Genomic DNA, 17,411 nt, shown 5'->3' with positions numbered 1-17,411 from the left:
TGGCCAGAGTACAGTGGGCACGACACCTAAACGTACATACACAAACGTACACGCTCACACACACACACACACACACACACACACACACACACACACACACACACACAAAGAGCGGGAGAAGACAGGGAATAAGAGACTATTGTCCTGATATGGGAGAGTTGTTATTTAGAAGAAGAGATGGGAAAAGGAAAGGAGGGAGGGAGAGAGAGGAGGAAGAAGTGATTGAGAAACGAGGGAGGGGATGAGCAGAGGACTAGTTCAGTGAGAGAGCTGAATTTCACAGTGCATCTGTCCTCAGTGTGAGCTTGCTGTGTGGCCAAGCTGCAAGGTCAGAGGAAACCATCCACATTTTACTTTAAAATGACTGAGTGAGTGAGCTTTCTGATTTAAATATGGATCCCTATTTGACTTTAAGCCTATCCGTTACATTAACTGAAATTTAAACACCTACATCGGTGGTTCTGCATGTTTTAGCCCATTAACTATAAATGTCATTACAGACTTTTATAGTTTCATATCCAAGTTTTTTGTGTTTTTGTCATCATGGTGCTACAGTTGCAAGTAGGACTATTTTAGAAAACTACAGGGTTTCCCACAGGGTTTTAAATGGAGGTGGGCCACCTCATCTGACATGAAGACCGCCTCCAACATCCTGAAAAATGAATACACCTTTATTCATATATTTATCTGTGGCTATTACTTACCGTCATCTACTAACTAAATTAATTGATCATGAGAGATGCGTCTCTGGGTGGCTTACAACCTCTGCTAAATCATTTCCTGGTCGAGACCCTGCTACCTGTTGGTGTATTCAAGGACACTGTGACATCTGACATTTTAGAGTTGGCTGCCAAAATAGGAACCTTTTAAGACAAACCACCAAATGATCGTTTTAACAGAAATATCTGGTCTCCAATAATATAAATGAAAGCATATTATTTGATTTAGCATTAGCATGGGCCTTTAACTTTACATCTGATGTTTTGCCAGATAGTGACATAAAAGTATCATCATCAATTGCATCAATTTGTTTAATCAAGACTCAGCAATATTTTGCAACTGTGGTTCCAACACCTGCATCAGTCTTCATATGTCCCTTGCTTGCAAAAGATACAGGAAGACAAAAGCAAAGATACTGTACATGCTAAAGCATATGAACGCACACACAAACACTCACTAGGAACAGATTGCCAGATTGTGTTGCCAACTCTTTGTAAAAAGGAAATGGGTCACACCATAATCCTAATCTGTGCCGTCATGGTAATCCACGCACACACACACACACACACACACACACACACACACACAAATATACAATGCTCCCCTGGCATAGTGCCTGTCGGCATGGTAACAGTATCATAGGGGAAAAGTGGGCTATGGGGTGTGCCCCTGGGCTTTCACTCTATACATTTTTCTTTCTGTCTCTCTCTGTCAGACAGACAAGAGACTGTCCACTGCTGTCACACACAATCACACACACCAAAGTGTAGTCCACTGGTTCTAGTCTGAGGGTTTACAATCCCAGCATGCTCAGCAGTCACCGGAGCTGCGATGCAGAATTAAAGCTACTTTCGGCTAACAAACGATACAAACACAGTTCTGCTCAAAGGAGCCCAAAGAAATAAGGGGGCAATACTCCCAGACACACCTCATTGCAGTTCAAACACCTGCAATCATTCCGCATTCACACATGCTCACGCACACACCAACACACACAGAGAAGTTCGCACGCACATGCACGCGCACAAGCTGTTGTGGAATCAGTGAGGCAGTAAATAAAAGTGACAAAGGCCTCCATTCCAATCTACAACTGCACTGCCCAGGAAATATAGAAGCACCCCGAGGCTGCTCTCACACTCACACATGAGAAAGGGAGAGAGGAGAGAGACAGATTGAGACAGGAAGAGATTTAAAAGGAGAGAAGATATAATGAGAGCCGGTGAAGATGAGGGAAACATATACAAGCAGAGAGTTTGTGGGAGAAGGAGGTTGTAAAGAAAGAGAGGCGGAGGTGATGAAAGAAAGAAAGAAGAAAGATGAGAGGAAGAAAGATGAGAGCAATGATCTGTAGAATAGTCCAGAGGGCTTTTATTGACGGGAGAGAGGGGGGAGTTTGCAGGAAGGAGCAGCTCAGTTTTGCGACGGACAGCCTGCGAGTGTTGATTCCACTCTGAATGAACCGGTGTTATCGGCTAAAGCCTATTGAAACAATAATCTATCAGCAGTCTGAAATATAGCCACTCATTAACCTGCTCGCTTACGATACAACAAGCTAATTAACAAGCCAGTGGACACACAAATATACGGGAAACAGACTAATCTGGGGTCAGGGAAAAGGATTTGGTGCTAAATAATCAAAAATGCAGGCACACAAAACTGCTTAAATAATGCAAATACACACAGATTTGATCACAAGCAACGGAAGCACATCTGTCGCTCCCTATGGTGGCGTGATGGTGCTTGAAAACAAAGAGACAGGGCGCATACACAAAGCTGAGTAAGTGCATCATCAAATGACGAGAAATATGATTTAGTTTAATGTTATATATGTAAAGAGGATCTGTGGGCGTGTGTTTGCATGTGTTTGAGCGTGTGCATATGTACAAGGTCAGAAAACAGTAAAAGCTTGTCCTCATCATAAAACATCTTTTGATGTGACAGAAATAAATCAACCCTAACAGGATAACCACTCACTGGATGAACATCGTGTGTGTGTGTGTGTGTGTGTGTGTGTGTGTGTGTGTGTGTGTGTGTGTGTCCAGAGTTTATTTATGGTGGGCATTTGAGGCTGACCCAGATTAACTGAAACACAAACTCATATATAAACAGATGTACTGTACACTAATGTTGCCTTTCAGCTTGATGTTGTTTAAATCCTTCTAAACAGCTGTGTGACCCCCTCTAGAACTGTTAACTCTATCCTATCACAACAGCGTTTCCACAAACATATTACCTCATTGAGTCACTAACTCATTTACACAGGTTAACTCAATAATGCACTCACTGACTAATTCACTCTGTTAGCCATTGACCTGCCCATTCACCCACTTATCTCTCATTTCAAATCAAACGGCCTAAACGTCTTCAGAGCCATGACAGAAATAAAGAAGCTCTCCCCCTGACACTACAACATCTGCAGAACAAGCACACAAACACACACACACACACAACTGGAGGATGAATGCGCAAGAGAGTCGGAGAGTGTGCACGAGTGAGAGAACACTACAAAGGGGGAGGAGGAGAGTTGCAGCGAGGAGGCAAAGCGGCAGGTTCAGCACATCAGCATCATGCTCCGGCGCCTCTGGAGGTCAAACGAACAGCCGCGCTGATTTACTGTACGAACAGGGGGTGAGAGAGGGGAAGGAGGAGGAGAGAGAAAGAAACAGCTGAGCGAGGGTGTGGGGAAGGAGAGAAAAGATGACTAGAACAAGCCGCTCAGATGAAGGAGGGCAGGGCTGGACAACAAAAATGAGGAGCTAAAAGCTGTGAAAAAATACGGAGGACAGAGGGAATAGAGAATAATAGAGAGAGTCACTGCTGGTATAGCTTATTGACTAAACTATTGATGGGCAGTAATTCACACTGTGGGAAAAAGAAACCTTGGCTAAATAGCTTTTTACAGTGCACACTATCAATTAAAGAGTAGCTGATCTGACTGGAAAACATGCAGTAGAGAGAGAGAGAGTGAGAAAGACAGACAGTGACTGAATGAGAGATTGTTATTGACATCAGGCATGGCTAACTGACCCTGGTCTGGGTGGCAGGAGTGCATTGTGGGTAAGTGGGGCGTGTGGCCTTGGGGAAGACAGAGAGAGGATGTAGGCTAATGAACACACTGCCAGGTGTGAGCGTGTGCATGTGTGTGCGTGTGTCGCTGCATGTGAGTGGAACGAGCACATCTGCTGTTCCCACGGTAACAAGCAACATCGACCTCAGTCACGGTTCACAGTTCATTCATAAGGACTCAAGAGATTGAAGTGTGTGTGTGCGTGTGTGTGTGTGTGTGTGTGTGTGTAGACAAACAACAAAAATACAGCAATAGAGAGAGGCAATGACACGGTGCCAAACTGTAAACAACTGCAACAATGACCCTACACCTGGGACCACGTGTACTGTAGATGGCAACAGGAAAACACACACACAGAACCACTTATCATACACACAGATAAACACAAACCAATCCCACTCCCTACAGCCTGCAGACACTCCCAGCTGAGACCTTCTGGCAGCATCCCCATTAGCACTAATGCTACCATATAGTACTACATTCTGTATTCCTTTACATGTGTTGGCCCCTTATCACGCTAACTGCAATTTACTGATGCTGCAAGCATAACTAGCGCCTACGTTTCCAAGGGGAGGCTGAGAATGAGTAATGTTCTCCCCCCGTGCAGGAAGTACCACCGAGGTGCTGTTGCCAACAGTGAGACTTAGAGACCCTAATTACTGCATTGTGGGGAATCTAAAGTAACAGTGATGATACAAAAGTTTTACTTTATTACCTTATTTTATTTTAAAATGTGTAATAATTTCACTATTTGATAAAATCTGCTGACCATCGACACGCTAATGCTAGGGCCCCTAGCATGTATCCAATTAATCAAATTGGAAAAAAAGTAATTATTAATTCACTAAATTAACTCAAGTAAATGGTGGTGATTATGAATTTATTAATTCATAAATATCTCCCGCTACTTTAGCTAAATAAACCATATAAACACCCAATGGATTGTCTGAAAAATGCATTGTCACAAAGCAGGAAACAGCCCTGTTGTTTTTCTTACCTCATGAAAATTTGATGTTTTGGAGAAACATGGTTTTCTTAGGACAGCTGGTTCCAGCTTCTCAAATGTGAGGATCTGTGCTTTCCATTGTTTCTATGGCTATAAATAACCTTGGACCGTTGATTGGACAAAACAGGCAATCTGAAGACATCACCTTGGGCTCTGGGAACTCATGATGGCCATTATTCACTACTTTCTGATATGTTATAGACTGTAGATGAATTGATTAATAAAAAAAATGATTAACTGATACTGAAAACAATTGTTATTATGGTTTATTAGGTGCACCTATCTAAAACTAATCCATCCTAACACAACAGTCCTGTAATAAATCCTGCCTTCATGAAGTTTTCATTGAAACTGTTTTCGAGAGCTGTTGATTCAACTGTATGACCACTTTGGAGGATGTAGTTTGTGGTGCTGTTGAGCTGTATTACATCATGCTAACAGGTGTTTCATTTATATCAATTACAGTAGGCTAAATAACAGAAGCACCTCTCTGTATAATGCAATACAGTTCAAGAGCAACACAAACTACATCCTCCAAAATCAATGACTACTTTCAAAGAGATACACACTGTATATGCTTGCTGTTTGATCTTCTTTCCTGCTGAGAAACACTAGCTGGAGGAGTTTAGAACATCAAACAAAGAGGAATAAATGATGTCACTCTATCTTCCATCCTTTTTCCGAGTCTCTTATGCTGGGCTTTCACACTTCATGCTGCTTCTCGGAGGTGTGTGTATATGTGTGTGCATGCGAGGGGTGGCTGTGGCGAGCATGCAGAGAGAAAAATCTCCCATAGCCCTTTGCAGCATGACTTCCAACAGATAAGGAAGATAAAAAAAAAACAACTTTGAAGTTTTATTCGGTTCTTAAGAGGGCAGAGGAGGGAGGAAGAGGAGGAGAGGTGGGCCAGGGTGCAAAACAGGAAGGGACACTGCAGGTAAAAACGATAAAGAAACATAGGTATAGAGGGTTAGAGAAAGAGAGACACAGGTGTGATTGGTTAAGATAAGATACGATGAGATAGACTTTATTTATCCCACAGCGGGGAAATTTACAAGTCACAGCAGCAAAGACAGAAAGGTGCAGAAACACACAGCAGACAAGCACTGTGTCAATAAAAAACAGAAGCATATACATATAATACAGATATAATAATGATAATCCTAATCTACATCTCGTCTGTTTACATCCCGAGACCCCCGATTGCCACGGTAACTAGATTATCATGACGTGTGATCGTAACTGCACACATCTCTGTTTTGTTTGTTGTGGCGTCATCTGTTCATCAATTTTAAAGAAACCACGTGATGAGAAGAAGACTTTTATCGGGGGCATACACACGCTCCTTCAAACCCTTGTTCACACGCATTGGTTTATACACAGACACACCAATGCAGTAAATGGAAACCACACAGCAGCACTTTGTACAGAGTCGCTGTCACAGTGGATGAGCATACAAAAGCCCAGGTCCCCAACCGTCGCTTTGTGTGAGTGTATGTGTGTGTGTGTGTGTGTGTGTGTGTGTGTGTGTGTGTGTGTCTCAGAGTGACTGGTGAATATTTAAAGAGTGTGTGGAGCACTTTGCCTGAGGAGGAGCAGAGTGGATGTGTTCTGTCATCAGAGAGAAAAAGATTGGTTGCCTCCTGCTCCTTCGCTGCATGGTGACAGCACAGTCATGAAGAGAAAAGTATGTGAATGTGAAAACAGCACACACACACACACACACACACACACACACACACACACACACACACACACACACACCAACCCCGGAAATGTTTTGTTGCTGCCAAAGCCGAGGAGACAATCGATGAGATGATGGGCTGAATGTGTCATGGTTCACGTGTTTGTGCATGTGTGTGTCAGCGTCGCGTTTGTGTTCTCGTGGCTGAGATATGAGTAGTTGCTCTCTCAACTTGTCCTTGCATCCATCACAGAGAAAAATGACTTCTCCCGTGGGAATGATGAGGAGCTGTGATTAATCAATTAGCCAATCAATAAGCCTGTCAGTCAATAAGTCGTTCTGTCAGTCAGTCAGGGAGTGATTTTGGCCAACGGCTGGGCTGAGCATGATCCCCGTTCCCGCCCCCCCTGCCGTGGCACAATGTAAGGCAAGGAGCGCTTCCTCAATTCGGAGAACTGCAATTCCCATAAGTCCCATCAAATATTCACAGGCATCAGAACGAAAGAGAGAAGGGGGAGACAGTACAGAAAGAGAGGCATGATAAAATAAAATAAGAAGAGAGAGTGAGGAGGGGGAGGAGGGAGGGCTGGGGAGATGAGAGTGGTGGAGAGAGACGTGGCAAGATAAAGGAAGGAAATACCGATGAGGGAGCGGGCAGAGGAAGATGGAGAGAGAGATGATGAGAAAGAGAGTCACACCAGTTGGCGAGAGAGAGAGGGGGAGCTAACGGAGAGAGAATGTGTTTAATTATTCAGCATTACCCGTGTTCTCTATTTATGGCCCTTTTAAAGCAGCCAGTAGAAGCTATATATACACATACTGTAGGCACAGGCTGCTCCCTTAAGTACAGCTCACCAGGGAAGTTTCAACCCAAAAAAACTGGCGAAAACAAGAAGAAAAACGTGATTACATATTGATAAGAGCAATGCACAGAAGCGAGGGATGAAGAAGTGAGGGGGATGAATAGACAGAGGAGGAAACAGAAGCGCCATGGAGATGTAAGATGAGAAAGGGAGACCGAGGGAAAAGTCAGGCTAAAATTATCTTTTTCACTGCGGCTACTCGTCTATCACTGTTCTTGGCCAAACTAGTTTTGCTGACAGGGGAACTGCAACAAAAAGCAACAACCTGGAACAACTTTTCAAGACGTTTTTTTTTTTAATTGAGATGAGATTTTGGGTGTGCGTGAGAGGGGGAAAAAGAGAGAGATAGAGAGAGAGAGAGGAAAGAGCACTGTGGAGCAGATCTGTATCATTTAACTAGATGGGGTAATGGAATTGTTGATAAACCTGTTATCTCCCACTCCCAGACACACAGAACTGCAGCTACGTGGCACATTACTGGCCCTCTTTCACCAATAACATAAAACACTGTGCTGACCATTACTATCACACACATATACACACACAAAAGGATGCATGCATGGCTACACATAAACCTACATATCTCTAGCTTCATTACACATAGTGCACCGAGTAAAAGCTACTGCAGCAGAATGAGGTGGACTGGTTTTAGAGTCACGTTTCTGCTGCAGGAAAAATACCAAAGTACCTGATTTGAGAAAAAAGTATCAGATCATATTTCTGTTAAATAAAATTCTAAATCTCAAAACTGTCAAAAGCTCAAGAAATTTAGCTGTTTTTAGCTTTAACCTGATGCATTTTTCACTTCATCCAACAGGCTTATTAAAGATTCAATAAGCCCAAAGGTAGCCTAAATGTGTCCATCCACAGAAATTAATAATTCAGTTTCAGCGAAATGAAAAACATAATTTGGCAGTTAGAATGATTTTACCTAATGACAATGATATGTTATATAAATCTGTAGAAATTTCACAATAAAATTCAGCAAGGAACAAAATAAAAGATAGGGAAGAGGAGTTAACTAGTGATTCTCGATTTTGTTTTTTGTTTTTTTGGTGTGAAAGAAAATATTGAGGCACAACTTGTTAGCTCGCAGTCTGTGATCATCAGATACATCACAGCAAAACTGGCCCCTGGTTACTGAGCAAATGAAATGTATGTTTGGAATCAAAACTAGTAAAATCATGTTTACAGCCTGCCTGACTTTAATCTTTACATCTGAGCAAAAAAAAAAAATCCACCTCTGTTCAGTCCGCAGCAGCACACTGACGAGTATTCATTGATCCAGGCTGAAGATACTGCAGTCCAAAGCTATATAAAGTACCATATTCTTATGTGTTATTTTTCTGATATAACAAGTGTCTAAAAATGGTTCAGAGAGAGCTGGAGCAATTCCAGTCTACTAATACCCGCTGGCTGAAGGTCAATTTATCATCTCAGTGACTCAGAGATTCACCTGCTCACAAGAAGTTGATCCTCTTCAGGCGGCTTGCCTAGACGAGGGACCTCAACCGCATGAGGAATTTAAAATAGATGGCATTTTTGCTCAAGTGACTTTGCTCCTTATCTGTGCGTATGAATCCAATCTTTTCCACTTTACATCTGTACATACTTCTACAGCGCTGACTGGGCAATATTTGAAACTAAGCACGAAAAAGCATTTTTAGCATGTTTTGCAGTGAAGATTTATAACTCTATTAGAGCTGCAACTAACTATTCTTCTTATGATTAATTCTCAAATAAACAATTGGTCCATATAACGTGAGAAAATAGCTCAAGATGACATTTTTGAATTGGGTTTCCTATAAGACAAAAGAAAAGCAGCAATCTGTTTAGTATTTTTCCTTAATAAATGACATGTTTCAGCTCTACTGTTTTATTTAAATTTTTAATGTGTGCAATGGACAATTTTAATGACCATTGAAGGCCAAATGTTTATTATATCTAGCACCTAAAGAGTAGTTTAAGGATAAATAGTTTCGCACGAACAGGTATTATGATTAACTTTTGGCTAAAAAAGTTCACTAAAACTCAATTGCCAAACTTCAAAGGTGTGCACAAGAAAATAGAAATGTCATTTTTGAATCTGTCAACCACCAGCAGTAATAGAATCAACGTCAGTGAGTATTATACACTACGTGACACCCAATCACAAACCAGTGTGGATCAGCTGTGTGGGCTACAGACCCAACAGGCCAGTGCTGTTGCCATAGGCATTCTGTGGCTCGGTAAGGTATAGGAACAGACTGGCTGAATGTCAGCCAGTAAATGAGCCGTGACTTTCAGCAAGACAGCAGAGTCAGCAATAAATGGATACACATAACTCTCCCGTTCTCCGTTCCTTTTGCGTTTTTTCCCCTTCTGTCCCTCACACACACACACACACACACACACAAGGATGTCAGATTGTTTCTAGAAGCGTGGAGAAGCATGTCCGACCTCTGCCTGACCTTTCATCTGGCCCAATCAGCTGTAAGAACAGCTCCTCTCCATCACCACCTGACCTTGACTCTCTGGTCCATTAGACACACTTTCTCTCTCACACACAAAATACATGCACTCACAGGGGCCTTCACGTGTCCATACCGTCACATATTGGAACAAACACATGTTTACTCCAGCTAGAGGTGATTAAACAAAGTGTCACAGGCTGGTGCCACATCCTGCCAGCGTGGCAGGTTAAAGCAGCAGAATCAGGAAAAGGATGCAAGCCGTCATGGAGGGCAGAGGAAGTTCAGACAGTGACATGGGAGAGTGAGATAGTGTTTAAACGACAGCGGGAAACAGCTGAGTCCAGCTGACAGCAAAAACCTCAAACCCCAGTGATGTCACAACATCAAACCAACTGAGCACAAGCACTTCCTGTGTCCCAGAGAAACACTTCCCCCTGAAATACCTAATCAGGAAGGGAAGAATTATAAACTCCTTGCAGAGGGTTAGAAAAAATGCAAAACAGCAGGGAAGGAGAGGGAAAGTGTAGAAAAAGGAGTAAGGGAAATTCTCCTAAAAGCACTTTAAAGTGCCCCAGTTTCTGCTTCTCCTCTCTGCATTTAAGTCTCTTTTACTTCGCTCCATTTCTCTCAAGCTTGTGCGCTACTTTTATCTCCTGTCGTGTCTGTTTCCTTCAGTCGCAGCGCACACTTCTATTCTTTATTCCATACAGGCTACTTGGAGAGAATAAACAAAAGCTGATAAGATAGCGGTGCATGCTATCAGAAAGATAGACTAATGTGTATCAAAGTCTGCATATCTTACCTTGTACACCTGCCCATAGGTGCCATTTCCCACCAGCTCAACCAGCTCAAAGATGCCAGCAGGGTCCTGAAAGACAAAGGAAAGGGATTATTACTTTGAATAGGACTAATAGAAGCCTTAATTCATACATTCAACTCAAAATAATGGCCAAAAAGATTTCAGATTGTTAACATTTTTCAATTCAACAAGGTAGAATGTATGTTGAATCCGATTTAGACAGTAATCATATGTATGACAAAGCATGACATATCTATATTCTTAGCCACGCTCGTGACGTAGCTCTAGGGATAGCAGAGTCAGTAGGTTGGTCAGGCAGTCCAACACTTTGGTCCAGATGGAAATATCTCAACAACTATTGGATGGATTGCCAAGAAATTTAAAAAAAAAAGACATTTACGGTCCCCAGAGGATGAATCCTAATGACTCCTCACTTTTCCTTCAGTGCCACCAGGAGGGTGACGTTTTTAGTTTTGGACAAAATGTCTACTACTGGAAGGATTGCTGTTAAATTTGGTACAGACATTCATGTTCCCCTTAGGATTTGGTGATCCCTCAACGTTTCATCTAGCGCCATCATCAGGTCAAGATTTCAATTTTTCCATTACTTCCCCAGTACATCAACCTCACCTGTACTTTGTGTTTAGTGCTAATTAACAAATGCTACACGCTACACTCTGATAGTGAACACTGTAAACATTATCTGCTAAACATCAGCATGTTAGAATTGTCATTGTGAGCATGATAACATGCTAACATTAGCGTTTAGCTCAAAGCGCCATCATGCCTAAGTACAGGCTCACAGACCCGCTAGCTGTAGACTCTTAGTCCTGTTATCCATATCACAACACCTACTTGCATTTTTAACAATGGTGTGAGCTGAACCTCTAACCCAAGCAGTGCTGATGTCTTACTCTACCGACTGAGCACTCCGGGTGTTGATACATTGGTTTGAAATGCAGTACTGGATTGTTTTAGGCTTGTGTCCAGACTAGCTAATAATTTAAGCCCACAGTCGCCAGGTTGCCAACACAGAACTCGACGCATCTCAGACGAGGAGCGACTCGAACAGAGTATAAAACCCACTGACCCCTGCACACACACACACACACACACACACACACACACACAAACACCTCCCCCTTCCTCTCTGCCGCGTGTTGCTACGGCATTCCAACAATAGCTGGTATTCACCCTCTCCTTCCTTCTCTCTCTCTTTCACACTCTCTCTGCTCCGCCAGCCTCTGTTCTCCAACCAGCCGAAGTCCATCTACGTCTCTCTCTCCCTTTTATCTACACATTCTCTCTCCTTCTCTCCTTCATTCCTGACAGAGTCCAGGACAAGTCCCCCTTTCCAACGCTCTTCTCATTCCAACAGAGTCCCAGCAACACTAAGGCCCTTTTACCAGCTTCTGTTATGTCTCTTTTCTCCCTGTGAGTCCTTCTTGTCATTAAAAAGGTTTTGTAAATGTTACATACCATCATTCATTTTGTGTCATAAAACTCTCTTAACTTCGTACCTTATTCTTTCTGCCAGAGGTGCCTGTGGAGATGTCACAGTTCATGTTGAGCCTTCATTTACTCCATATTCACAAGGTCTATTAATGTGCATTATCAGCAATCCAACACTGTAAAGAATCTAATAACTTTCTATAATAATCTAATAATTCTTACTATAAACTGCTTGTAATGTGGATTACCTTGAACTTGTGGCCAATTCTACAGGGCCAGCTAAAAATACACCAATATTTTATCCAAAGTAATTTCTGTCATTTTTCATCCTCTATTTCCTTTTCGAAAATGGCTCCACAATATCATCTAGGGACGAGCCAAAGAAGATGTTTAAAAATGAGATCTTCTTCTGGGGGTAAAGCTAGAGGCTTATTTTGTTGCTGATTCACCAGAATAAACTGCAGTATTGTATAGATCTGCACTGGGACTCATGCAAAGCTGGAGAACAGACGATATTACACGATACCCACTTTTCACAGACAATTCCCCTCTCAATAAAGCATCTTTTTATTTCCGTTCTGAAACAGCCACACATGCACTCTATTTCCATCCCGTCTCTCTCTTCGCTCCTGCGTCTTTCATTCACGGTCTGTCCTCTTTTTTTTTTTTCATCAGTGTCTTTGTTGCTTTCTCTCTCTCACTTTCTGCACTTCAGTTTCATGCCATGTCTGTGCATTTTCAGTGGAACTTTCAGCTAACTTTGCTGGCATAACACACAGATGTGTGCTGTTACAGTACATGGAGAAGGAAATGACACAGGATTATGGCCAAATGAAGTAAGAACACTTTACAAGTGCATTTTGTATTGTGCACATGCTCAAGGTGTCTGCAGATAGTTTAAAACTATGTCTTTGTAAAGGTTTACTTTCTCTCTTTCTTGTGTTCTCTTTCTAGTTTTCCCTCCCTCTCTTTCCCCAGTTTCTCTCCGTCTCCCTCGCTCTGTCTCTATATGTTTGTTTCTGCGGGTCTCAGCAGACCTGTCAACCTGTCAGCGGTTTCTGAAGACAGGGCTTTTTGCTTTTCTTCTTGCTCTCTCCTTCCTTTTCACCCTTCTTTCTCTGTTGTGTGCAGCAGACACACACACATGCACTTTCCCTCGCATACAAACACACACACACAAACTCATTCTCTCACACTCCGTCTCAAGTACATCCTCACGCTGTCTCGCTCTCTCACACTCTCATAACCACACACACACACACACACACTGTGCCAAAAGCACACTCCTACACAACGGCTAGTGTACAAATGTTCTAACGAGTATGAGTGGGCACAAAATGAAGTGTGTGTCTAACTAAACGCGTGTGTGTGTGTGTGTGTGTGTGAAAAAGAGTCATAGAGAGACTGCAAGCCTCTTTCAAGAGTGCAGACAGCAACATTCTGCAAGCAGTGTGACTTTTTGCCTTTGTTATCAGGCCTTCAGCTTATGCAGGTAGATTTTTCCTCAGTTCCTTTTTCTCTCTCCAAGTGTGTGTTTGTGTTTGGCAGGTGTGTGAATTAACTCTCGGAGCTGCATACAAAGTTCTGACAGCAACTCCCGAGACACATCTGAGGATGCACTCCCTTTCTCTTTCTGCTTTTACACAACAGAAACATTCAGATAATAACAAAAAAAAAATCCATGCACACACGCTGTAAATGCATGTAGTCACCACAAGCGCTGGAAGACACATGATGTAGGCATACAGAATGAGTGCTGTGGCTAGAGAAACAGAGCATTTTTGCTGCTCCATTTCATACATGTCCTTAGGCTCGCTGATAAAAATATAGCACGATATCATTCATATTTTATAGGCCACTTGCAGAATGAGCTCTCAGCATGCACAGGGCTTTGTCAGTGCATCTGCATGTGTGTGTACATGCGTGCACGTCTGGTTTAGAGTTCACAATGACTGGAGCAATTTTGTCCCCTTCCCCTTTTCTCATTTAGTGTTCCTTCTGAACGTTTGTCAGCGTCACATGACTGCCACATGACCTCACTGGTGGCTGATGAATCACGGTGTGTGTGTGTGTGTGTGTGTGTGTGTGTGTGTGTGTGTGTCTGCAAGAAGCTGCGGAATAACAGTAACACATTAAATATAACTTGTACATAAAAGTGCTGAGAGAAGTAAGAACGAGGTTCAACCATATGAGATGTGATGTAAAAAACACACATCATGCAGACGGTGCAGCTTTTCTTAGTTGATCCACCAGTTTTTGTTTTGATTATCTCATAGCAGGCCAGACATCTGAGGTATTCAAAACCCACAAAGGAGCATGACTTCTTTCAATTTCTATGAGAACATTTTCAAAAAGTTTGACGCAAAGCTTTCACACAACAGCGACGATATGTTTATCAAAAGTGGGACACGGTTGGCTTAACCTCACTCACCCCCCCTTATCTAGAAGTCAGAAGAGCAATGTTATCTTGCTAGCATTCAGTGCAACACTGACAGCATGACATTCATTGGTCATAGATGGCTAATTTCCATTTATTTTTTTTACACACACCTGGTAAAACGTGCTACAAGAAGAGAGCTTTTCTACTGTCATCCTCGTACATCCACAGATAAAAATTCTGTTTTGGTCCAAATCATTTTCCTATTTCTTTTGCTTATACTTTTGCCATTTCCTCTTGACATGGAATGGTTTTATGCCGAAGTAGGATGAAGTAGGATTAACTTTGGGCACAAGGCCACTGAGATGGATGGAGCGCTGGATCCACTCTTTTCTTTGAACAGGGGATATTGGTCCATGAGCAGCAAAGGCCATTAGAAATAATGGGTTTTAGAGTGCAGGGCTGCATCTCTAGTGAAAGCCACTTTCCAACATGTGTGAGGACTTTTACGGACTGCATTCATTCTTTCATTCCTCAACCTAACCTTAATCCTCTCCACAACATTCCTAACCTTAACTCTTACCTTACCAAAGGCTAGTCCTGACTCTAACCTTAACTGTAAAACCAGAATAAATGAGTTGCATTAAAATCCATCCATCAGCAAAACCATATTCAAAGGTCATAAGGGACGCAATTCACCCTAATGCATACATAAGCATTTCAGGTCAAAATGTCCTTAACACACTGCACCACAACTGCTGAGAAGTTATAAGTAAGCATTTGTGGGTCAACATTGTTATCGGAAGTGTGACTCATCTCCTGATCAACAATACTTCAGATCTTTATTAGCAGGAAAATGACATTTATTAATCACAGAAGCCTTGGCATGAGACCAAACATTTCTATCTACATGCGTCACTCAGCCACACCACAAACACACTCTTTAACAATAACAAATGTTAGACAGATAGAGACAGTACTTGTGGGAACACATTTCGCAAGGTAAAAACACCAACAATTGTATTCGCATGGCAACACAGTGGAGCATTTAGCAGCTAAAAAGCCAGACGTTTCCCTCACATGTTAGTGGACAGCGAAACAAAGCTAAACTGAGCGTGAATATTGGACTTACATTCCTCAGGTGGCTAAAAACAAGACTCCAAATGAATGCTAATGCTGCTCTGCGCCTGGTGGATATGTAAATAGGCTACCTGTTTGCATACAGGATATAGAATATACATTTAATATGTATGCGCTGACAGTATGTCGATGTTGTGTTTAAAGCTTGCTCTGCTGCCCCCAGGTAGCCACAAAAAATCAATTAATGCTGCTTTAAGAGTTGATTCTGCATATTTTTGGAGGGTTATGGTACTTTTGCTCTACATGAATTGTCTTGAATGGGCAATTATGTGAGTATGGGCGGTAAAAAGTATTTGGAAATACTGGCTGGTCCCTCTCTACATCATACAGGCCTACTGTGTATCTGAAATATATGTTTCTGTGCACTAGACAGCAGCCAGGTGAGTGCAGTTAGTGTCTATAGAAAGTGAATTACAGAGAAGTGAAGTGGATTGAATTAGAGACCCTAAGAGGATGATAGGAGTCATGCTGGGGCCGGGTCTGCCTTTTATAAAACTACTTACAGTTAACAACATGGCTCACCACTGCTTGCTTTTACAAGGAGATTCTGTGGTAGCCTAATTCCCAGTACATCTCACCCAGACATGTACAGCACATTAACAGGAGTCAACTCTTAATCACAGATTTACAGCCCCACCGAAGATGATACGTGCTGCTGAGTTTGTTCTGCGATGCTAATGAACCCATCCGCTCTCTCGCCTCTCGCCTTCCATCCGTCTCTGCCAACTTGTCATCTCACACCTTTTCCTGTCATCTCTCCGTCCATCCCTTCGTCCCCCTCATCATTCATCTTTTCTTCTCAATTTCTGCCCGCCACTCTCTCCCTCTGTCATTTCAATCCATCTTTGCTGCCTTCCTGCCCCGCACCATGTGAGTCAGACACAACGGAGGGATTTGGCTCCTACTATGGACTTGTTTACATGCACATGATCAAGTGTGTGTGTACTTTGTGAGTTATAAAGAAAAGGGAAGACACTGTGAGTTAGAAAATGTTTTAATGTATCCTTAAATCTCTTTAAAGCATGCTGAAACACGCATTAGTCTATAATCTAGACGACCACAACTTCTGTTTATTTCTTATGTTTTGGCGTCATCTTTGCTGATTGCTGTGTTGTTTATGCTCTGCACTCTTCCAAGAAATCATTTGGAAATCAAAGAGTGACATTTTTTTCCCTTGAATTCAGTTTTCTTTGACTGGTCAAAAACACTAAACCACTGGTGTTTTTGCTGGAAACATAAACTTCATCAGATCACTTCCTATGAATGAGACAATTTCCCCAGGAAAACCTGTACTCAATCTGGACTTGGTATATTGTTGGCTAAATCACTATTTCTTTTTACCAGAAAGGACACTTGTATAAAAATGTCAGCGGATACTGATTTAATTTAGCAGACTCAAATAAGAGAACTTGATATTTTTATGTATACAGAGCCAACTTCTACATTTTGGTGCTTGTGTAAGTGTAACAGAGAATTAAAGACTTGATGCAGTGACTTGGGGGGGAAAAAATAGGTCAACTAGAAGCAGGCAGGCAGAGTGGAAAGGAGGGTGGGAGGGAGAGGGGCATTTCTCAGCGACAGACTGCCATACAGTATATAGACTATTCATGAATAAGCTCTGTGTAAGCCTTGGGCACTGCTGTGGCCCCGTTACTATGGCGTCCATGGTGAGGGGCCGAGGAATGTGGCCTTACTGGGCAACAGGGATGGAGAGGGAGGGAGGGAGGGAGAAGATCTGGAGAGGGGTCTTTGCTTTGGACTACTTTAGTCACTGGTCACATCTCCACCTTTTAGCCCAAGCCCAGCCTCCGTGGCTTTCTTCTCCTCTCTCTGCTCCCTCTGTCTCACAT

The 17,411-nt window shown here is 42.4% G+C and overlaps 1 protein-coding gene across 1 annotated transcript in view; it reads right to left on the bottom strand.

Annotated features, from left to right (window-relative positions):
• LOC139297262 (TRAF2 and NCK-interacting protein kinase-like) overlaps positions 1–17,411 on the bottom strand; it is a 56,652-nt gene that overhangs the window by 35,613 nt on the left and 3,628 nt on the right. Inside the window, exon 2 of the mRNA XM_070919849.1 lies at positions 10,596–10,661. Coding sequence (XP_070775950.1) covers positions 10,596–10,661 — 66 coding nt within the window. The remainder of the gene's footprint in view (positions 1–10,595; positions 10,662–17,411) is intronic.

The sequence above is a fragment of the Enoplosus armatus genome, chromosome 15, assembly GCF_043641665.1.
Source record: "Enoplosus armatus isolate fEnoArm2 chromosome 15, fEnoArm2.hap1, whole genome shotgun sequence".
NCBI classification, from domain to species: Eukaryota; Metazoa; Chordata; class Actinopteri; order Centrarchiformes; family Enoplosidae; genus Enoplosus; species Enoplosus armatus.
Note: the sequence above shows the minus strand (reverse complement) of the source record. Positions and strands in the feature narration are given on the sequence as shown.